The 23175-nt window shown below is 42.3% G+C and overlaps 1 protein-coding gene across 1 annotated transcript; it reads left to right on the top strand.

The window, feature by feature from the left end:
- Positions 1–3986: 3986 nt before the first annotated feature.
- On the top strand, positions 3987–20214 carry LOC115390961 (alpha-2-macroglobulin receptor-associated protein-like). The gene is made up of 8 exons (XM_030095024.1): positions 3987–4253; positions 5322–5466; positions 8515–8645; positions 12095–12215; positions 14825–14980; positions 16943–17025; positions 17502–17678; positions 18321–20214. The coding sequence occupies exons 1-8, from the start codon at positions 4092–4094 to the stop codon at positions 18387–18389; spliced, it is 1044 nt and encodes a 347-aa protein (XP_029950884.1). The 5' UTR covers positions 3987–4091; the 3' UTR covers positions 18390–20214.
- Positions 20215–23175: the final 2961 nt, after the last annotated feature.

Below are 23175 nucleotides of genomic sequence, written 5' to 3'. Positions count from 1 at the left end.
TCTCAAAGTGATAATTTAGTTAATATTTCACTCTGGTCAATGTTTAACCATTCACTATGTCATCTAAATGTAAATGCTTGGCATGATGCTGCAGCTGTTCCAGACAGCTGTGTTAATGGGACGTGCACAGAAAGCGGTATTATTTTCCCACAGCATCCCCGGCCCTCCCTCAGAGGAGCCGCTGTTGACCTTTCCTGGCGGTCGGCTGTCCTTATAAGCAGACAGACACATTCATTAAGTATGGCTCGCATCAATAGCAGATCTCTGGCGGACATTTCTGCTTGTTAAAGCCAAGAGACGTTACGTGGGGAAGCAGTAAATCAAGATAAATCACAACAAAGCCTAAAAGGGAAGGAGCAGGGTGAAAGGGAGCTGAAGAGCATGTCAGAAGTTAACATTTACAATTGGCCTGCTTATCATCCCTTTTATATGTTAATTAACACCATAACTGAGTGAAGAACGCACAAATAATATTCCTTTTTAGTCAGTGTTTTTACCCCATAAGTAGGCAGTCGATAGGAGAGTTAAAATTCCTTAAAGTGAATGCCACAAACTAAATCAAATTAGGTTGATCACTGATCTTCCATTTTTCCTCTTTCTCAATCTGTTTTGGTATAATCGTAAACCACGCTTGAAAGAAAAAAAAAAACTGTTGAGTCATCCTCGGACACAAAAGCACTCAGCCTCTGCACCTCCTTTTATATGGAGATTCTAATTTTATTTCTACTTTTTGCATCAATATTGCAAGATTATCCAACGTCCTAGTGAGCGAAGAGCGTGTTGAGTAGGCGGAAAGAGGACTTTGAAGAGGTGATGAATGAGGGAAACGAGAGAGGCAGGACGTGGATGGAGGAAGTTCAAAGACCCAAAGGATGAAAGGTGGAGAGGATGTTGGCACAGATGACATACCTGTGGAAGTTTGGAGAGGGCAGTGGACTTTTTGACCAGATTATTTAACACGGTCCTGGACAGCGAGAGGATGACTGAAGAGTTGAAAACTGGCGATAAGGACAAGGGTGAAGCACAGATCTGCAGTCTCTAAAGAGTTACAGAGTTAATCAGCCACATGGGAAAGAGTGATCGGAGCCAGGCTTGCCATGTAAGGTTCAGATCAGCGGGGAGTCGTCTGGTTTCATGCCCAGAAAGAGTTTCAAAGATTAATTCTGTTGTTTTGAGAGTGCTGGAGCCGAGAAAGGATTTGTGGTAGGAGGGTGGTTCAGGACATGATGACTGGGAGAGACTGGTGAGGTCCTTCTTGTTTACAGTGCTGATGGAAAGGATGACCGATGAGTTCAGGAAAGAGGCTTCTTGGACCCTGGCGTTTGTAGATGACATTGTAATCTGTTGGGAGAGCAGAAGAAGTGGGAGAAGTGGATGTGGAGATAGGACAGAATATATGTGTGTGAATGAGATGGATGCAGGAGGGAAGGTGAAGATGTGAAGAGCGCCTTGGTTCAAGCATGGAGACAGTTCAAAGGAGAGGAGCGTGCATGCAGGATGGGGTGGGAGGAGACGGGTGTCAGGGCCGACGTGGGACTGGAGGACCGCAGCTAGATTGAATAGCTTTACGACAATAGTGAGACGTTTGGTGATGTATGGTTTGGAGACAGTGAGCCTGTCTAACAAACACGAGGCTGGATAACGATGCTGAGATTTACATTGAGCGATCAGGACAGACGGGAGGGAAGGCGAACAGAACGGAGGGACAGCTGCGGTGAAGCATTTTACACACAAAGCGGCCATGATGACATGATCTGGACATGTGCTGGGGAGAGGGATTAGATGTATTGGAGAGAGCGTGTTGCAGATAGAGCTGTCATACAGGAGGAGAAAAGAAAGAGCACAGAGAGTTGGGGAGATGGAGATGGATGGTGCAGCAGAAGAAGAGGCTGAAGGAATGGCGAGGAGGCGGCGAACAATCTGCTAGGGTTGAATAGAGTGCCCTGAATGGACAGGATGAAAAAGATTTAGTAGCGGCGGATATTTTAAGTGCCCTTGTGGGCCCAACTTCAGTAAAAGAACAGTGCAAAGTCATACAAGTCTTATTTGAATTTGATCTTGTGTGTCTTCAAATTCAATCAAATCCTAATTAAAATCTGGTCAGTTTCTGGGGCTCATGTTGAGTGGCGCTTGGTAGGGTTGTGTTTTTCTGCACAATGTATTTTAGAGTCACCTTGTTTTGTTGAACAGCTGTTCAACAAAACACATAAGTTTTCTGCTGGAAGGTCAGTGTAGAAGAACTTTGTAGTATATGACAGATTTTAGAATTACTTAGGAAGATTGAGTAATAGTAAAAAACATGAAACAATTGATGATTGTATAAGAACGTTCGATGAGTTAGACCATATGACTTCGATTAATCATGTGGAAAAACAGGACACAACTGACAATTTTCAGTCGCTCGCTTGTTTTCAATGCTCATACATAACCAAACTGTCAACATCAAAGAGTGTGATGTAAATTATATACACAATTAGCAGCCTGTGCCAATTAAGGAATAGACTACATGAATAAAGACCTTAGGAATACATGTATGTACTTTGCATGTAAATAATCAATCATTAAAATCCTTTCATTAGAATAGTTTTGAATAAATCAAAATTGAGTGCAGCATTAAAGGTGAAAAGCAAAAGCTTTGTGTTGAGTGGCCTTCATGTATCTGGTGCTGTGTTGTTTCTCTTTGTGCCACATCTTATATTTAACCCTGCTCCACCAGCATCAGCATGCTGCTTCTTCTCTTCAAAGACTGACAGTCGTTAACATGACTCACTACATCCCCTGATGGTGAAGACTGACATTAAACAATATGTGGCGGCTCATACTGATTTTCCTGTTACGGTATGAAAATATACCTGCAGTGTAATTCGTGATTGTTGTTGAGATATTGCCAAAGCAAAAACATCTTTATAGTTTATTGAATTCAGTAGAGTTTGGGGTATTTTGTAAACCTAATCGACATACATATCTTACCTGGCCCACCACTTCCACAGGCTCCATGTATGGGTTTGATTTAATTATAAAGTTTGTTGAGTTTCATTAATAATTCACAAGTAAACACTTCCCTTCTTTTATCGTCCATTTTTTTGCTCTCATGTGCTCATAATGTCACAGTCTGGGAAAGGAAAAGCAAAGTCTTCCACAAACTCATGAATTTTTTTAATGTCATTCTGTATGGTGTTTGTTAGTTGTGCTTTATGTGTGATGTGCACCATGCAACAAACGTTTGGTTTATGATTCTATGCTAATAAACTGAGCTTCTTGTTTCTAAGTAATTCGGTCATGGGATGCTCTTTGGATTACATTATGTGAAGAGGAAGATGGTTAAACTGTCATGATGAACAGTGACTTCAAGCCCCTGTGGGACACTCTGCTCTCTCCGGATACCTCACACTGTGTGAAACAGCTTCATCCAGAGAGTGTAGCCGTGAGCTTTTGTACATCTTTACCTCCTGTAGCTATCAGACATAACAATACACACGGCAGATCCACCCTGTCAGCACCCACCCACCTCTCTACATGCTGATTTTATGACTACACTGTGGGCAGTGTATGTTCTGGATGAAATGTGGGATGAATACTGCATTAGCCTACATGTCTACTTTTGTATGGGTTAACATACCCTTGTTAATACTCCTGTGTTTATTGAGTGAAGATGTAATAGAATAGAATAGAATAGAATAGAATATACTGTATTAATCCCATAGGGTCTCTCTTTTAGAAAAGCCCAAAAGAGCTTTAAATATTGTAAATAGATAGATAATTACATTTCAACACATAACACTGGTATGGTTCAGATGTTGTAATCGCGTGGAGGTTTTCAATTCGTTCTCAGATTTGTCTGTTCTGTTGTTAGAACCACTCCACGCTGAAATCCAGGCTTTGTAGTTCTTAATGGTGCAGACCAGCGAGACAGACCTGCGCATGAAACTACATTTCCCAGCATGCACCGTTTATAAATCCCCGCCCCCCCATTTCAGTCACATGACTTGCGGGCAGAGCAGTGCGCCTCAACTATCCACCGGTTTAGCTAATATTTGTGAAGCTAACGTGTGTTTTTCCGGCTCTTTTTCGGTTTTTAGGGGTTTATAAAGATGAGATTAGAGTGTGTTTTCGCGGCTCTCTGCCTCGGAGTGGGAGTCATGGCTGGAAAATACTCTCGGGAGGTGAACGAGGCCAAACCGAGCGGCAGTGATGGGCAGCCGGTGGAGTTCAGGATAGCTAAACTGAACCAGGTGTGGGAGAAAGCCAAGAGGGTGAGTACATCACAGAGAATATGATTAAAATATTGACAGATCACTGTTTTAAGGCTAATATGGAGAGGAGAGGCTTTCGATTTATTAAGATTAGAGCTGATAAACGGCTGAGAGCTGTCCACAAACACTTGATATGAAATGAAATCAGTTGTCAAAGGTTTGTGTTAATAATGATGGTAGTTATAGCTTAAAAAGAAGATTATGAACTCATCTTGACTCAACAACCCTCCGTCTGTCAGCTATCAGTCACGTTTTAATTATTGTTCCTCACAGGTATATGACAACGGATGGAGGGAAAGTCACTATAACTGAATAGTTACTGGAGGGTTTTGCAATTAAATATTAATTTAGTATCCTTTAAAGCTTTTTGTTATATAGTAGAAGTCAAGACCTCAAGTTGATCATCTTTTTTTGAAAACCTTTCCAGTCGAGATAAGTTATAGCCTATTTGATAAAATGAGAATTCTTTATCAGTAATTTAGATGTTTTCTTTAGAACGGCTTCAGTTCTTCCATTTACAACATATTTAACTAATACCACACAAGAAATGTCCTGAAAGAGTTGCTTCATGTAAGACATCAAGCACAACATTTGGATCATGATCAGAGACGTCTGATTTCATGGCATGAAGCATAAGTAGTGTTTCTCTAAGTCATTAAAGTTCCATGTATTATTGTGTTTTCATAGTCAGAAATAAAAGACTAAATCCTTCACAAGTTACAGTCTCTTAGCACTTTCATCCTGCACCTGATGTGATTTGTATTCTTGCCTCACAGCAAGGGAAAAGTCCAGTTTGAGTCTGTTTGGGGCCTTTTCTGGGCAGAGTTTTCATGTTCTCACTGTGTACTTGAGTTTTCTCTGGGTCGTCAGATTTCATCCCACAGTCAAAAAACCTGCATTCGAGGTTCATCTGTGAATCTCATTGCCTTCAGGTGTGAAGATTTGTGTGTTTGTGATCTCTCTGTGATGGACTGACGACCTATCCAAGCTCTATCCTGTGCTGTTGCGAACGTCCGCAATCTTTCTACCTAACAAGCTCAGCGTTGTGTTCTCCGTTTGCTTTGGTAGATGCAGTTGTCCCCGGTGCGGCAGGCGGAGCTGCACAGCGACCTGAAGATCCAGGAGAAAGATGAGCTGCAGTGGAAGAAAATGAAGGTAGAAGGCCTGGATGAGAATGGAGAGAAAGAGGCACAACTCAGGCGCAACTTCAACGGTGAGACGAGACTTTCTTTTGCTTCAACCTGTCGTTAAACTTCACCATGGCATGCTGCGTTTCAACTTTTCTGATTTTGACAAGCTATATATAGCCTCAAACAGTTTTGTTTTAGCTGAAAGATTACCACGAGGAATAGTTAAGTCTGTTATTGTTCCCCAGTATATGGCAAACATGGCGTTATTGCGATATTAACATACACAATAGAGACATTGCAGATGACTGAGGTGTAGTGAATCATGCCGTCACGCACAAATCACGTCCTCTGAAATGCTGCGGGTGAGATATGCACAAAAAGGCTCTGATTGAAAAGAAATTCCACAAAAACAGTAACGTATTGTACATAAGCGTATTTATCACAAATGATATTGCATGTGTACTTGTTATTGTGTCTGTCTTACACAAGTGATTTGTAATTCTGTTCAAGGTTTGGATTTTGTTCCGGATCTCCATTTGAAATAAGCTCATGTAGTAAAAAGCGTCATGGTCTCTGCAGTCTTGGCAGACGCAATAAGCATTTATTTTTCTTTAGTTTTCTACATGACATTGATCCTGTAGAATCAGTGAGGCCTGTTTCTAAATATAAAGATGTGGGGTGAAGACTTTTACCAGCAGCAGTCATCAATGGAGACCGCTGTCCATTGATTAGTGACAGTAAGGTAACCAAATATGTTTAAGTTTAGCGCATGAGCTGAATTCGAGTAACTTGTCATCGGGTTTTAGATGATCAGTGTCAGAAGATAGCTTTGTTACCAGTACAGCAGTTCGGTTTCTCTAAAGTATAACCCAGGTTCGATTCAACGTTGAGCTGAATACATGAGAAGCTCATACCTCAATGAGATTATTTTTTACACATGAAGGAAACGTGTGCATCTATACCTTCATTATTTTTAGTAACATGTACATTGCTGCGGTGGCACCTCATGAGTCACTGTCGAGAGGCAGAATTCCAGTACGAATGTCTCCGCAGGCCTGTAAACGTGGCAGTGACGCAAAATTGTGAGCCATTCACCGCTGGTGATGAATTTAAAATGAAACGACCGTTACACAGTGTACAAATTGCACGTTGTACACAGTATCTGTCCTCCATTATTACACTAATAGACCATCAGCAGCTGAAAGAACAGGTGTGTTAGACACACATGCCAGAGAGTAATACACTCTAAACATTGACAGTGGGACTAAATGGACATTTGTATGGTGAGACGAACAAGTATGACCGTTATTACGTTGACTGTCAACTTGAAAACTTTCATTTTAAAACAAGAGTGGGCTGGGAGTCATGACACTCTGGAGGACAACATTGTTTTTACCCAAAACAAAAGTTTTTTCATTTTCACTAGAAAACCTTTTCGTGTGAACACTGCCTCAATTACAAGGTGACACAGTGCATCAAGTAATGCTTGATTAATTCATGAAAAGAGCCTGGATAATGAGCATAAAGGGATTTTTACGCCTCTGCGTCTGCAGGCGGTGAGCCAGGAAGCAGCTCGGAGCAGCTGAGACTCTGGTCCACCTCTGGACACGTGTCCTTCCCCCCTCCCCCGGGGTGGCGTGACCTTCCCTCTCCCAGCACCACACTCACTTCCTGCTCCTTACCTGGACTAACATAAATTTTTAACAAGGACATCATGAAACCTTTTCCCCCACTGAGCCGTCTACTTCTCCTTGAGTTATTCTTAAAGGGTCAGAAAAAAAAAAAAAAAATCTTTCCGTTTCTTTACTTTCTCGTCACACCTTCGATACGTTGAAAGACGAACGGCAGCAGCTTCCCAGCGTAGGCTGGTTTTTACTGTTTCACCATTTTAGTTAACAATCTCACGACCAGCCTTGAAGACTGAATAATATTTGATTTATACAGGTCCAGCAAGGCCACAGAGCCCGTGCTCTCCTGATGGCATCACCTTAATGAGGCTTCGGAATGAGCTCCTTTATGTATGGACAGCCTTGTAATGAAGACGCAGGAATTAATAAGTAACTATGATGAGTTACAACAATGCTGAGGTGGCGCTGAATCAGCTGCTGCTTTCAGACTTTAACAGAGCAGAAAGAGTTTCAAGTCCAACTTCGGTTTAGTATTTAAAGTTTTACTGATGCACATGCACGTTTGCTCTGGCTTCCTCCTCCAAGCCGTCAGGTGACTCGGAGCTGATCGTACATGTGTCACATCCGTGGACGTGTGGACTGCTGACAGGCGGACGACCTTTTCCAGGGTTCAGCCGGAATTTCACCCTCGGTCTGCTGCAGCCGGCTGCAGCTCCTCTGTGACCTTAAAGAGGAAATTAGACGACGGCTGAATGGAAGAAGAGAAAAGAAATAAGATGCTGCCACTGGAGAAACCATTGAACAATCCAGACTGATCGACGACAGTTGCGATCATTCTTCATTCTCACGTTGAGTCTTGTGTTGTTGTGTCCACTACAGCCTTCAGTAATTTTTTTTTTAAATCAATGTTTTCTTTGAATTTTTACCATTTATTTGTTGGCTTGGTGGGTCAGATTGGAGCCTGTTGCGGGCCTGCTTTGGCCCTCGGGCCTCATGTTTGAAACCCCTGGTTTGAAGGCTGACTGTATGCTCAGCTCTGAAGCACTGCTGCCATATAATGTGTTATTTTTACACACAGAAAATAAAACTAAAAGCACTGGGGAATTGCTCTAGTTGTTTGTGGTTTTCACACTTTCTCTTCTGATGTCTTCAAGTTAAATGCATCTAATAGGTCAAACTGAAAAAATAAACAGCTATTTCACCAGTTTTATTTACTTTTATCAACAAAGTAAAGCACATTTGTTTTGACCAGTTCCTGTCAGCTTTTCTTACTTTAAGCCCTTTTTGTTGGCCCTCATTAGGCGTCCTCTGCTCTTCCCTTTTAAAATTTGCATCGCTGTCTTTGTAATTCATGAGTTCCCCTCACAGGGTTCAGACTCGTGTTTAAATTATGAATATATGTGTCTCGGACACTTTGGATGCTCTCCTCTGGTTGTTTTCTCTCAACTGGCCCTCGTTGTGATCACTCACCACCGTTTAAAGTCTTCCAACCCTCTCGCGCAGTGATCCTGGCAAAGTACGGGATGGACGGAAAGAGAGACACGAGGCCACGGGAGAGCAACTCGCTGAAAGACCACGACATCAAAGAGGGAGACGTGTTCGACGACCCCAGACTGGACAAACTCTGGAACAAGGTGTGTGTGCAGTGCTGAAATACTGTATTTTTTCATGCATCCTGCCTCGACTTTCTGTCCTTATTTTGTTGTGAATTTATGGGATTTTTGATGCTGCTCTTTTGAAAGGGAAAAGAAAAAAAAAACAACTATCTCAACTGTCTACAGGGCTGCACGTGTCCATGCTGCAGTTATGAAAAAGCAGCAGCACTAGTTTTTACTTCTACGTGGACGCAATACCTGCACTGTTGGTTCTTCACAGACTGGTATTGAGGGGTTATCTGTGGGCACACTGACAGCAGCAGCGCTGTTGAAAACAGAAGGAGGTCTGAAAAAGGAAGTGGTGAAAGGTTTTCTCCAGATCTTTATCCTGAGTTGCGGAACATTGTTACGAGCTGGACTCTGAGGTGAGGAGCAGCACCTCTTCTCTCCCCGACAATACAAAGCACATGATAATGCTAAACAAAAAAAGAGATTCAAATGCAGCAGCCTTATCTTAAATAACACTCAAAAACTTTTTTCAGGTTTCTTATAAACTCACTGAATAAGAGAAAAGACACAACTTTCCATTTGTCTTTGAAAGTGCTCAAAAAATGACCTCTGTATCTTTTTCACGGTTTCTGTTTAAACCGATATCGTTTTCAAAACCCTGTTGGATAATCACAAAACTTTTCTTAAACGAAGAAGCAAAAATGGTGTGTTTTTACCTGAAACGTTGTGTAAACAAGGCCTCGATCAGCTGGGACTGGCTTTAGGATTTAAGTTGGAGAAAGATGTGGAAGAATGTTAGCATGTCGGGCCACAGGTCGGCACTGTTGGTTGTTTGCCAAGTCCCAGAGGCCTCATTTATCAACAGAGCGTAGGAAAGTTCCTACATTCTGTCTTACCAATGAAAACTTGAATTCTGCCACCAGACTACCAGTCACTGGATGAAACTGTGATTCTTACGAGGTTTTTTGTCACTGTGTCACTGAACCCTCAGAACCTGGCAGAACCTACGGACAAAACAAATAACAAATCATTTGGCACCTTTAAAGGTGCATTAAGGAGTTTGCACGTTTTAAGCGAAACAGCGCCCCCTGCAGGCCTTGGGCGTAATGCAGCTTAGTGAAAAACTCGTCCCTGTGGCTTGCGTGCACGGAAGAGGGAACTCTTTCTTTGCTCGTTTAGTAGCGCTCAAGTAGGATTTAAGTTTCTTTTACCTGGTGGAGTCTGTGCTGGAGCTGTGGCAGTGCTAGAAGCCAGTCTTTTCTTACTTTCTGGAAGATCTTTCTCAGTTGTTGCTCACTAAGCATCTGGCGGAGTAATGGCGGACAAAACGAAACTTAACAGCCGGAGCGCGCATTACGTCATTCCTTTCAAATTCCCCCCAAAAAAATGCTGGTGCCGGACCGGCACTGCGACTTTCAAGTGACAATTTAGCGCTGTTAGAGGTACTGGTAATGAATATGTCAGGGCACATTGTACACATCATTAAAAATGTGTAACATATTTATGGTGGAAAATAAGTATTTTTAAGGTTGTAAAACTCCTTAATGCACCTTTAACTACTGGGAAGCCACTCTGTGCTCTCAGCAAACAGATCAGCTGCACTTTGAAAACTCAGTTCCTATTAGGGCTGAACGATATGGGCAAAATTTCATATCTCGATATCCATGCCAGATATCTCGATATCGATACGCTATATTACAATGGATTCAGTGAAAGTTAAGCATTTTTCAGAAAAATAAAAACATAATACAAAAGGATATAAAAAAAAATGCAGTTTTATTTATGAGAACTCACTGCCACTACCACCAAACTCGTTTGTACAGATTCTGCAACCGCCCTCTGCCATCAGCTGTCAACCAGTAAATGAGGTTTGTGGTTGGCTGGCCTTACCTGTGCATGGGCAAGCTTACATGCAGGGCAAGCGGGGGAAATCTTGATATCGTTGATTTTGAGAAACTAATGTCCTGAATGTTCATATCCCGATATAGATATGATAACGATATATCGTTCAGCCCTAGTTCCTATAGAGCGATTTTCTTCGGCAAAACTTCAGTGAACACTGACGTATATTTCATCCATGTGTCACAGCTTCTTTTACACCTTTTGACACCATCTGCAAAATGTCTCTTTCTGTCTGAATTGTATCACCTATCTAAGCATTTTTAATGAAATCAAACTGAGGACATATGTAGCGTTTGCGCCTGCTGTGGCTCTCTTCATACTTTCCATTTGTAGTTTCATTAATCTATCAGTAGACTGTGTGCTTAAGAATAGTCAGAGTTTTACTTGTATTTAGACACATTCGTAAGTACAACTTATTAAATTCCATACTTTGCACAGGAATGCTCATACGCACTCATTATGCACACGTCTATGCATATGCACAGTTGATCAGTGAGGGTCCAGCACAGTATGGACTGGGAGTCGTGACAGACTGGAGACTTTGTTCCTGTGGTGCACATGCACAGTAGCAGTGTCTTCAGAAAGTTGAATTTCTCCCGTTTCCATGGAGATGGAGTTTAAGAATTTGCCTGAAGTCCCACTCTGGGAACCAGTTTCAGAAGGTTAGAAGGTTTTCATTTGCTCTGAGCGCCGTTGTCGTGTAAACAGACACCTAAAAGGCAAACGCAAAGTTTCGTATTTTCACTTGAAAACTTTGTGTTGTAAATGAGGTCTGAAGTTAGACACCCTCCGTCAGAGGACAAACACAAGGAGGGACACACTACTTACGGTCAAATTACAGTCACTGATTAACCTCGCATGTATGAGAGGTAATCAGATTACTTGGAGAATATTCAAACACAAAGACAGGCTGCAAGCTCTCTTTACATCTACAAATTCACGCAAAGTGTGCCTTACAAGTCTCCAGAAAGAACTCGGTCACCTTTCAAAATATGAAGATAATTTATTATACCTTTCAATTGTTTTAATGGTTTCAGTATTAAGGATCAGATAAAACTGACAAAATAAAAGTAAAATATACAACTAGGAGAAAGAAAATAAAATGGTTTAAAACAGCAAGTATAGAATACAGTAAAAGGAAAGCTGAAAATCAATGTTTTCAATCCAGATTAATTTTATTTCTGGAGCCAAATACAACACAGTCATCTGAAAGATTCTAACAACGATTCCACATTAGCCAGCAGAGGAGACAGTGGAAGGAAAAAACTGTTTTTTAACAGGAAGAAACCTGCAGAACCAGACTCAGAGGATCCAGCTTCGTTTAGACTTGATGGATCGTTTTCTGTTTAAAACTGTGTGTGATCGGTTGCGCCATGAGAGCTTTCTTGCGTTTTGCTGCTGAAAAGCTCAGCGATGCAGAAAGTTTTCACTCGCTTGTCGTCCCTCCTACGCCTTCTCAGATGTGTTACCTTGTGGCTGCACCGCATCGATCCAGCTCAGGGTGCTATTATCAGTCATGCAAAACATCCCCGTTCCTCTTGAAGACGGTGTTTCTCGTACTGCTCTTCCCCCGCCAGGCCAAGAACTCCGGAAAGTTCTCCACCGAGGAGCTGCTGAATCTGAAGAGGGAGTTCCAGCACCACAAGGACAAGATCCACGAGTACAACATCCTCATGGACACCGTGAGCAGGACGGAGGGTGAGCCCCGTCAATCTCTGCGGCGCCTCTGCAGTGTGATCACTTCTGCTCTCAGGTTTACCAACAGAAGAACAACTTTAAAATAATTTTTTTACAGAAAAGCACGCAGAAAGCATAGATATAGTATGCATAGAATTGATCTTAAGTTTTATGATGACTACTATTCTGCTGCGTCCGTAGCGTTTCATCATCTCTTTATCAGTCCGGGTCACTGTGACGACAGGCGACAGCCGGTTTCAGAAATGCTGCTTCTTCACATTTCTCCATAATAATATGTATTGATTGCGTGTGGTCTTCTGTGCACGTGTGTGGTTTCAATCCAGAAACAACCAACAGCACCCGCTAGTGACTCAGTGAGAAAACATCGTTTTCAGTGTGTCTGCTGTTTCCGTGTAAATGAGCATCGTTTTCGAAAAGTTACTGGTTCATCTCCAGGGGTTTATCCTCTCAAGAAATAAATTCTAATTTAAATGCGGGACTTTTCTGAAGCAAAAATGGAAAAATTATGTATTTTCACTTGGAACATTGTGTTCGGTCCAAATGTTTAGCATTGGAGTACCGCAGCTCAAGTTGAGTTAAAAAACAAACAAACAAAAAAAAGCGGAACTTTTTCTCAGCAGTTCTGTCTCATCTGTCTAACATTTGTTAAAACACCTTTAGTATCTGTTGTGGATAGGGACATTAGCTGGTACATGGCTTTACAAAAAAAATGCTTTAAGAGGCTTAATTAAGCTTTCAGCGACTTTGCCAAACAATTTTGCATGAAGATGAAACGTGTATGTTTTGTCTGTGGACGGTGGCGGACTGGCTGGTAACAGTCTGAGATCCAGTCCCCAATATGCTGTATGAGTCCGAAGTCAGAGGGAAATATTTAAGGCCAATTTGGATAATAGATGATTGCGGAGTATTAGTGCGACCATTGACCTGGACTTTATACTGTTTGCTGCATGCACACACAGTCATCTGGGGCAATCCGCGTAGAATTTCATTATAAAACACATTATTTATAAGATCAATCTGCCCACTGTCCGCGACGATGTGAGATGTAAGGAGATCAGAACGCCGTCTGAACGTAATGCCTGACATCGATCTGTGGTTTTACGTGACCGTACACACACCAGAATGTGTTGAAGTCCCAGCCCTTCCTCTAATAAGCTGTGGTTTATGTATTTCAGACAGACCACAGCCCCCCTCCTCACCCCCTCTCTGCCTAATCTGTGGGTTTGTGGAGCGTCTTGAAGGTGTAGACTCTGCAGGCTGAGCGCTGGCTGTCTGTGCAGCCATGTGGTCGTGTACGTAGGCGGCGAGCATCAGACTGCACATGCTGCCGCCCACCGCTCTGCGCGCCGGCAGCCCATGCCGCCGCGTCGCGCCACGCTGCGAGTTTTAAGCGGGGCCGGCGGGACGCGTGGAGGACCGGCTCGTCTCCGTCGGATGTGACTGACACGCTGCAGCTGGTCTGCGCCAGAACTTCTCCGCTGTGCGACGGCTCTGCCAAACACGCCGGGGGCGTTTTCTGCCTGTCTGATGCCTTTAAAGCCGGAGCCAATCACACGGTGGCTGGAGGGGAGTCTCCCTGCACCTCCACCGTGCCTCCGCCTCCGTCCACGGCTCAGATGGACTCCCCTGTCCTCCTCCTCCTCCTTCTGCTTTTTGTCTAAATGTCAGCTGTTGTTGTTCAGCCGCTGTGCTGCTGTCCACTCTGAATCTGCCTTCTGATCGTCTCACAGTCATCTTAAAGCCCGCGTGAGATTGATATTCAAATATAACCTTTCCGAATGACTTGATAGAACTATTGCAATGCCTGCTTTTCAGCATCAGGACATTTTCATGAATACATTTAAAATACTCCCATCAGAATGTTCCTTATGATGCCCTAAAGTTCCTGAAAAATCTGTTTTTCAAACACTTGAAGCATGAAAGTACCCTTGACAAAAGTAACAGCATCTATTTGAAGATGTTCAACAGAAAATCCCCCAATATTGAAGCTAAATAAAACCTTTCAGAGCGAGTCTTATTTATTCAATACACACTTATATTCTCTACTGTGCATGAGTGTGTGTGGCATTACATGTGAAAACTGGCAGCTGGTAACTAGTTTAGTTGGTTTTAGAGAATCTGTGGGCCAGATCAGTGAAATAATAAAACGACAATCAAAAATAATGCAAAGAAATGCAAATAAATTACCAAAAATATACTTTTAAGGGAATATCTTTTTTTTTCTTAATCAATGAGGTTTCAATTTTTAGATGTTTCAATGTTAAAATTCATTTTAAAGAACAAAATGGAGCATACATTTCTTTATTGAATCTCCTCAAGACAAATTCCTACCATCAAATATAAATATCCTACAGTTCTTATCACTGTTATGTTCGAGTGGGAAGCACAAAAGATTGTGTTGTAGCTCATCCATGCAAACCTGTGATTTACATGGAAGTGAGAGAAATCTCCAGGTGTGAAATTGTCCTCAAATCAATATTTAGGAAGGTTGCTCAGATAATCAAGCTGTGGTTATACAGAATCGTGTGTGAAGATATGGATTTCTACCCCGACGATTTAAGAAGTGACTGTATAAACGCCTCACTTTCCACTTTGTTTTCGTCCCCCAGAAATCCACAAGAACGTGATCTCCGACCTGGAGGGAGACGCCAAGGAGCACCTGCTGCAGCAGAAGCACACGGAGCTGAAGGACAAGATGAGAGGCCTGAACCAGGGCTTCGAGCGCCTGCGGAAGATCAGCCACGAGGGCTTCACCGACGACAGCGGTGAGGGACACACACACACACACACACACACACACACACACACACACACACACACTCCACCTCACTCTGCAGTTTCCTCCTCTTAATCACTGCGTTTTGTAGTCACAGTATCACACACTGCTGTGTTTCTCGGCGGTTCTTTAAAAGCTTAAGTGTTTTGCGCTTTCATTTGAAAACCAAACGTCCAGGATGGAAAGGACGTCGGAGAGAAGCGTTTTTGTAAGAGTTTATTTAAAGCGACTCAAACTGCTGCGTTCATCCAGTGACGTAAATGTCACTTTAAAACAGCCGCTCACAGTTTGCAGCCTTTTGTGTCTCAGCTCCTCACACAAACTGTGTGTGTGTTTGAAATGAAGGAAATACATTTCCTGTTGATTCATGATGAGTCTTTGACTTCCCCTCGTGTCCCTCCAGGTTGTTTCATTATTTCACTTTGTATGTCTTCATACATTGTTTTTGGTGCAGCCGTGGAAGTTAGTGAGCAAAGAAAGCAGAAAAACCTCAGAGCGGCTTTCTGCCTGCAGGGTTTCTTCAGAAATCAGTCAGCGAAAGCGTGCAGAAGTCATACCATAAATAAAGCAGTCAGAACCATTACAGGTTATTAACTGCACTGAGGTTTTCACCCCATTTGTGCTTCTGCCAAGTTCCTGTTTTGCTCTCATAAGTTTATAAATAAGAAAAAATGAAATCCGTTCCACCAATCCGTGTTTCATCCAAACTTATCTTACAGAAAACAGCCTCTCTCTCTCTTTATTCTCTATCTGGGATGGGGTTTTTTTTGTTCTGAGTCAAAGTTTGAACAGTTTGTCCCAAATGTTTTCCTGTCTGGAAGCAGACGTCTCAGTCTCTTCTCTGTGGTTGATCTTTCAACAGTTTCTCTTCTCCCACTGAGTCGATGTTATAATCAGCTTTTCCTCCAGAAACCTGTTCAGACAGGTGGGCTTCCACCTCCACAGTAAAGCTAAAAATGCTCCAGCCTCTGTTGACACGACAACGTTTCCAGTAAAAACGCATCGTGTGTCTCTTAGAATAATATTTGATCCGGGGTCAGGGATCAGCTGGTGATTTTCTTAACCTCGGGTCATAATTGTACCGGTTGTGCCGCGTCGGAGCGAGCAGCAGCAGCAGGAGACATCTGGGGGTCAGCGAGATTCACTTTTCACATTCACATTTTATCCTCACATTTCCTGAGAAGAATCCCGATAAATAGTTACTATCAGCTCAGACTTTAGATAATTGCATTAAAAGACACATCTGTATTTGAAAGACTGGCTTGGTCGTAGTTATAACAGAAGTTAATTAAAATCATAAAATGTGCTTCAAAAGCCATTTATAGCAGACAATATATTATGACTCATCAAATATTTAAAGTTAAAGCTTCAAAGAAACGAGAGAAGTTATTGCTTTTGGATATTAATATGATAGAATCTGAGAGAGGAACATTTTTTTGGACGACAGGTGAACAGTTTTTCTTTGTTTTAATTGTCTCTGTTAAATAACCAGACCGGCGAGTGTCTGTGAGGTTTGTTCGTCTGATTCCAGAGAAGCGATTGGACTGTGAAGACTGAGGCTGTGATTGTTCTCGCAGCGGAGGAGAGTCGGAGTCTTTTTATGTGCCGCTCGCCTCCAGGCTGAGTGTAACAGAGACGGTTTGAAAAACTTCTCCCTCAGTGAAAGTGGTTTGATCTCCTCGCCGCCGCCGAGCGCCTTCACGTTGAATTTTTCCCCTCAGACGGGATGAGATGCTGCTGCTGCGCAAATCCCGTGGTCCGAATCAGTTCTTCCAACAACCTCCAGCCTGCCGACGCCTCGGTGGAAAGTCATGTTTCACAGTTTCCTCTCCTCACTTAGTTAAAATCAGCAGAGTGATGGAGCTGAAACGTCTGCTTGTCGTCGTTGGTGTTGTTGCTGCTCCAGACCGTCTCTCTGGCTGATTCCTCATTTGGTCTTGTCGCTCCGCAGAGTTCCGAGAGCCCCGCGTGATCGAGCTGTGGGAGGCCGCCAAGCGATCCAACCTGAGCCGAGACGAGCTGGACTCTCTGAAGGTGGCGCTCACACCGACACTTCTGCTCTCACCCGGCTCTTTCTGCACCGCTGCTGTTGTTTTATCGTCCCAACAACTCTTGGAAACTTTTTAATCAAGGGCTCTTTTGAGCCCGGCCATTCTAACTCTGCTGTTCTGCCGCTGAGTGGCCCTCGTGCCACGCAGAGGAGAGCACATCTCAGTCTAATCGCACTGTTTGTGGTGAATCTTTGAAGTATTTTGCGCTCCTAAAGCTCGTTGTGCTCCTTCCACCTTTTGTCCCTTCAGCAGGGAACAACTTCAATTTCAGTTGTCATTTTTTTTTCTCGCTCTGCAGCCCAAAGACGGGCTTTATCACAGGAAAACATTCAGCTTGACTTTCCTCTGTGACATTTCCTCTATAGATGCTTGAGATGCGCATCGGCTCTCCTGTGCAGCTGTGCATGTAATTAAAGGTGAGCTGAGTTGGTCGCTCTTCTCTCTTACATGCTAATTCAGGAGGAGCTGTGTCACTTCGAGACCAAAGTGGAGAAGCACAGCCACTACCAGGAGCAGCTGGAGCTGTCCCACCAGAAGCTGCAGCACGTGGAGAGTCTGGGCGACAAGGAGCACATCCGGAGGACGCAGGAGAAGTACGACAACCTGGCCGAGAAGACCAGGGACATGGGGTACAAGGTGAGGCCGAGCAGCTTCGGTTTGAGATCCGTTCATTTCACCGTCGTGCTCGGAGCCACTGAGGAAAAACGCTCTGACTCCATCTCCACAGCCTTCTCGTGTTTTGTTTATTGTTTTTTCTCAGCTCTGCCTGTTGCGCTTTTCGCCAACGATAGTTTTTCTTCATCACAGCAGCAGTTTTTCAGACATTCTGAGGTCTGCGTTCTGCTATATAGTTATATTTTTGGGTTCAAATTTTGCGCTGTAGCTTTACGTTTTCCAAGAACATCTTTCTTGCTGTGACAGTGAAATATTGTGATATTAGAGGTAAAATTGTCACACAGAGACATCTAGTGGTGCCAGATGGTATTATCAGTTTATATTTATATGTAATCAACAAAAAAACGTGTGACTTAATATTTTTTTTTATGGGACTAAACTTTTGTATTTGTTAGATTGTTTGTTGCATCAATGCTTTTCATTAATGATCCCGATAGCTTCTTTCTTTAGTTTGCTTTCTACATTTGTATTAAACATGCATTTGTGGGATGAGCTGTGGAGATGAGTATGTCCGTCACTCTGAAGAATCTGTCAAAAAAAAGCACAGTCAGTTTCTGATTTGCCCTGAAATAGTCACCAACTCGTCTCTTCCTGTGATTTCAGATGAAGAAACACATGCAGGATTTGGCCAACAAGATTTCTCGCCAGGGTCTCCAACACAACGAGCTCTGAGAGGGGAAGGTTCAGCGAGCTCACACACACACACACACCCCTTCATTCCCTTTTAGCTCCTGTAAAGAAATCCGTGTTTTTTACTGTTTTTTAGGTACAAATTGAATGAATGAAATTCATGTTGATTGTAAATACTATGCAGATGACATTTTGTTGTGAATCAGCTGTTGTGGTTGAAAGAAATGGATCAGTTTAGTGTGAAACTCTATAGTGACAAAATAAAACTATAGATTACAATGTTGTATTGCTTCTTTTCTTTGTCAAAATTAGTGGAATTGACTGTTTAAAATTTGGCCTTCCATTAAGTTCCTCTTGTTTGAAAATTTTAAGAACTTTCTTTTTTTTACCGATTTCCAATAGAAAACTGTCTTATTCCCGAACTCGTTTGTCTGATCAATACTCCGAGAGCGGGGAAGAGAAGCTCAGAAACATTAAACCAGCAATCTTTATTTCGATACAAGTGCCAACGATACAAACTGACGTTTAAAAAATATAGTTTCATATAATTCTGACCGTCTCAGCATAAATAAGTTAATATTTACATATATCGTAGAGGAAGAACGTTTCCGTGGGGAAATGACTTCTCCTCCTCTTCCTGATGGAAAACTGAAGCTATAAAAAAAAAAAAATACACTCACATCAAATGTTGGCCGATTTGTCCCGATGAGATCTAAAGAGGAGGCGAGAGATTGGAGCAGGCGGCGCTCATCACTTCCTGTCCGCTCGCACAGCCTCTCATTAAAGAGATGGATGTCGTTACGGGCCGGCTCGGGAACAGGCGCGTCTGAAATAACGTCGCCTTCAGTCAAGATTTGACTCTCAGACGCTTCTTACTGACGAAGCTTCGCACTTCACGCCTGATTGGAGTGGAAGCAGGTTGTGAAAGAATCATTTCAAACGGAGCGCACGAAAATACAGGTGCAGCCCGAAAAATGACACGGAACTCAATGGAGGTGAACTGATTTACACAGAAATGAGTTCTAAATATTAGAAGCATCTCATTTTACAAACTCTTAACACTTAGATACTGAATTTTTCAGTCTTGTGAGCTAAATTCATGATCTAAAATGGATTTTCGTAGTTTGAATTAAACTATTTTTGCATTGAGATGCACCTTTTATGCCCAGTCGGAATAAAGTAAATCAGAAATTCCCAACTTGTAATCTAAACAAATGATTAAAAAAAAACAAAAAAACAGCCCAAGCTGTTGTTTATCCGTCTCCCATCTGCAGCAGTGAGCTCTGTGCTTCTTCCTCCGTCTCTTAATTAAGGCCGTTTACACTCCAAGCAGTCGTCTTGAGAAAAAAGTAAAAAAGAAAACACACATTTTCCACAAACCTTAACAGATGTAAGTGCTATGAAGCCAAGTAAAGTAACATATCAGGGCTTAAAATGAGCAATATAAACACAATAATGTGAGAAAAACACTTAAACAAGACAAGATGGCAGCTGCATAAGAGACCTCCCAGACGTTTTTCTTTCTTTTTTCAAGTGGAATGGACTGTTTGTGGGAATTCACAGACACTGGCACCACTGTTTAAGTTCCACGATGGACTGTGGCTCCGTTTAAGCTGCTGTGTGAACGAGGCCTTGGTGTGAGATGGGTTTTTTTAAGTAGCTTATTGAAGATGGAGAGAATGAAAACTGTTACGAAGTGGCGTCACGTCGGGCGTCGCAGAGTCGCTCCCTCTCCCCTGAGCAAGCTCCGCCCCCACCGCCACCGCCGCAGGACTGTCGTGGTGGGCGAACCCGGTGGAGCCCTCTTCAGCCGGTGCTGGGAAACAAGGGAAAGGTCGTTTATATATGTGTATTTTTCCATCAGTAGTTCTTAAATAAATCGTTAATGCTTTTTTTAAAAGTCAGATTAAATCAGTAGAAACTGAAGTGTTTCTCTTCCTCTGGCTGCGTCATTTTAACAGGTCGAGTATGTGCGACTGTGCTGCATAAATAAACGTCTTCTCATCAAGACACTTGTTTTCTTTTCATTCATTCTCTGTTCTCAATGTGAATCATTATCAATAAACATTCTTTTTCCAGAGCCAATGTCGAAATTCAGAACAAAGGAACGACTTTCCGGTTGCAGAAGTTACAGTGTGTCCCGCTGGTGAAGCTGCAGTGTTTCTGCAGCCCAGCAGGTCTGATTTACCTCCCGCAGCGCTGCGTGACCTGGGCTCCTGCGGGTTGACCTCCGCGCACACCAGCTCTCCCCTCCTCGCCCGGAGGGGGCCGACGTTGACATAATTAGCGGCAGCGTCCGGCGGAGTGGACGCATCGAGAAGAGACGGGAAGAAACCTGAAGGGAAAAACCCAGGAGAAACTGTGAAACCAAAAACATAAATGTGATAATTCCCATCTTCAGAAACTGTTTTTTCATTTTTTTAATCTTACCGCAGGCTGACGGGGGTCCGAACACGCTCGGCTTGACAGGGGGAGGCGGAGGCAGTGGGGGGGGCGGGGGGCGGCAGAGATGGCGCTGACCTCTTCATCACACTGTCCTGCTTCCAGCAGACGTCCCCGCCCTCACTGTGCAGCTCTCTCACACACACAGCAGAGGCTGCGGGAGCATTTTTAACAGTTCAGATGAACACGTTCACAATAGGGTCTGTGTGGAAGCCTTCTCCCTGAACGTAACACCCAGATTATTATTATTTCAATGTAATCTACAGGACTTAATGCAATTTTATATATATATACGCAAACTCTTTTTCTAAAAAAAAAAAAAAAAAAAAATAGATTACTTAACTTTCATAAAATGTAAGTATTACACAAAGTTTAAGAAAAATTAATTAATGCTGAAGAATGTAGAATAAAGTCACCTTGTGTGTCAGCAGGAGTCGACAGGACTGAAGAGCTGTCAGCCTGAAAAATCAAAAGACAAACCACTCATTTTTTTTCATCTCTGGAATTTCATTAAAATGTGCTCTTTCTATTGCATCTCACACGAAAAGAGAAAAGCGTGTTTGAGTTCCCTGCCGTTTGATTAAAAACGATACCTTGCTGCATAACTGTCTCAGAATAGCAGCCTCTGTGGGCACAGGGATGAAGATAATAGGACACTGAGTTTCCACTCGTTCCTCATGACTCTCTGGAGTCTGCCGCTATAAATACACCAACATTTCTCAGTGGTATGTTGGTCCATACTGCAGCCAGGCACCACTGCAGAATATTCTTCATAATGTGCATATTAATTTAATACCAAGGACCTACACAAAGTAAATGATACACTTTAAACAGAAAACAAAAAAACAGCCCGTCCAATATTCACTTTCTTTAACCTCATCAGTCACTTGACAGTGATCTGACAAAGGATTCATCAACTCAAGGCCAATGAGAAGAACAATACGTAAACGGTAAAGGACCAAACAAACAAGTCCACGTTTCAGGACAGATTACTGAAGTGACATGATGAGTGTCAGGAAACACTTTCTTCACTCTGGGATCAGGCCATCTGCTCATGAAGCAAATATAAACAGTGGATGATTTTGAATTTTTGGCATATAAACAGTTATAAAGTTTAACTCCACGTACAGATACACGAAAACCTTTCTAAATGTAGGTACTGTGAAATTCCCCCGTCCCCTCAATGACCACCTGAATTGTGAAGAACTAATAATAATAGAAATAATTTATTAAATACTGTGAGACTAACTATTGGTGTGTAATATTTCACAAGAACGTTTTTTTATTATTATTATTATTATTATTATTATTATTGTTTTGACTGAATAAAGAGATTATGAGTGTTCTAGGGATCCAGTGTTAATAATCTGCACTCCTCGTTTCTGTCATGTGACTAGTGGATTGGTTGTGCATTGATAACTGTTTCCTCAAATGTCAACACAGTGTGTGAAATATGGAAGTACCAAGCAGCAGCATAGAGTATGGAGAGTATTTTCATCCAGCTTCAGTTCCACTTCATTTAGAATTTATACGCTCCTGCAGATTTGTTTTTCTGTGTCTGACATGGGCTTTCCATGGTAATTTACTGTCTGTTATCAGTCTTATAAATGTATTCTCATTTACATTTTTGATTTGTCAATCATTTATCAATCATTATCTGTGCTTCTGAATTGATCATGCAGTATTCATGAGTTCATTATGATTGTCGCTACTACAGAATATGTCAGTGTCATCTGCAAACAGTTTTAGCTATTGAGATATATTAAAGGTGCATTAAAGAGTTTTTCAACTTTAAAAATATTTATTTTCCACCATAAATATGTTACACATTTTTAATGATGGGTACAATGTGCCCTGACATATTCACTGTAAGTACCTCTAACAGCGCTAAATTGTCACTTGACAGTTGCAGTGCCGGTCCGGCACCAGCATTTTTTTGGGGAGAATTTGAAAGGAACGACATAATGCGCGCTCCGGCTGCCCTGATTGAGTTAAGTTTCCCTGGGGGCCACAACCAGAAATACCAAGTTTTCCAGACGCGTTCAGCCTCATTTTGACACACTGTTCTCTTTCTGTATCTTCTTCGACCCCTCGATACTCCATATTTCCATGTTTATTGACCAGAGCATTGAGTGAGTGATTGTGTTGAAATTGACTGTGTTGAAAGTGACTGTCTTGAAATTGATAAAAACATTCCAACTACAGTTCTTTTTTTTTTTTTAGCTCAAGTGCATCAGAGACTTCCTCTATTGTGTCAATTATTACCATGGAAGTTGTATTTGCTCTAAAAACCGTGCTGAACTTGATTAATCTAATGTTTGTCAAGAAAGTTTTCCATTCTGCAACTACAGACTTTTTTTCTAAGATTCTGCAGAGTTGTGGTAGC

This window comes from Salarias fasciatus, chromosome 6 (assembly GCF_902148845.1).
Source record: "Salarias fasciatus chromosome 6, fSalaFa1.1, whole genome shotgun sequence".
NCBI lineage: Eukaryota > Metazoa > Chordata > Actinopteri > Blenniiformes > Blenniidae > Salarias > Salarias fasciatus.
This window is presented reverse-complemented; position numbering and strand designations above follow the sequence as displayed.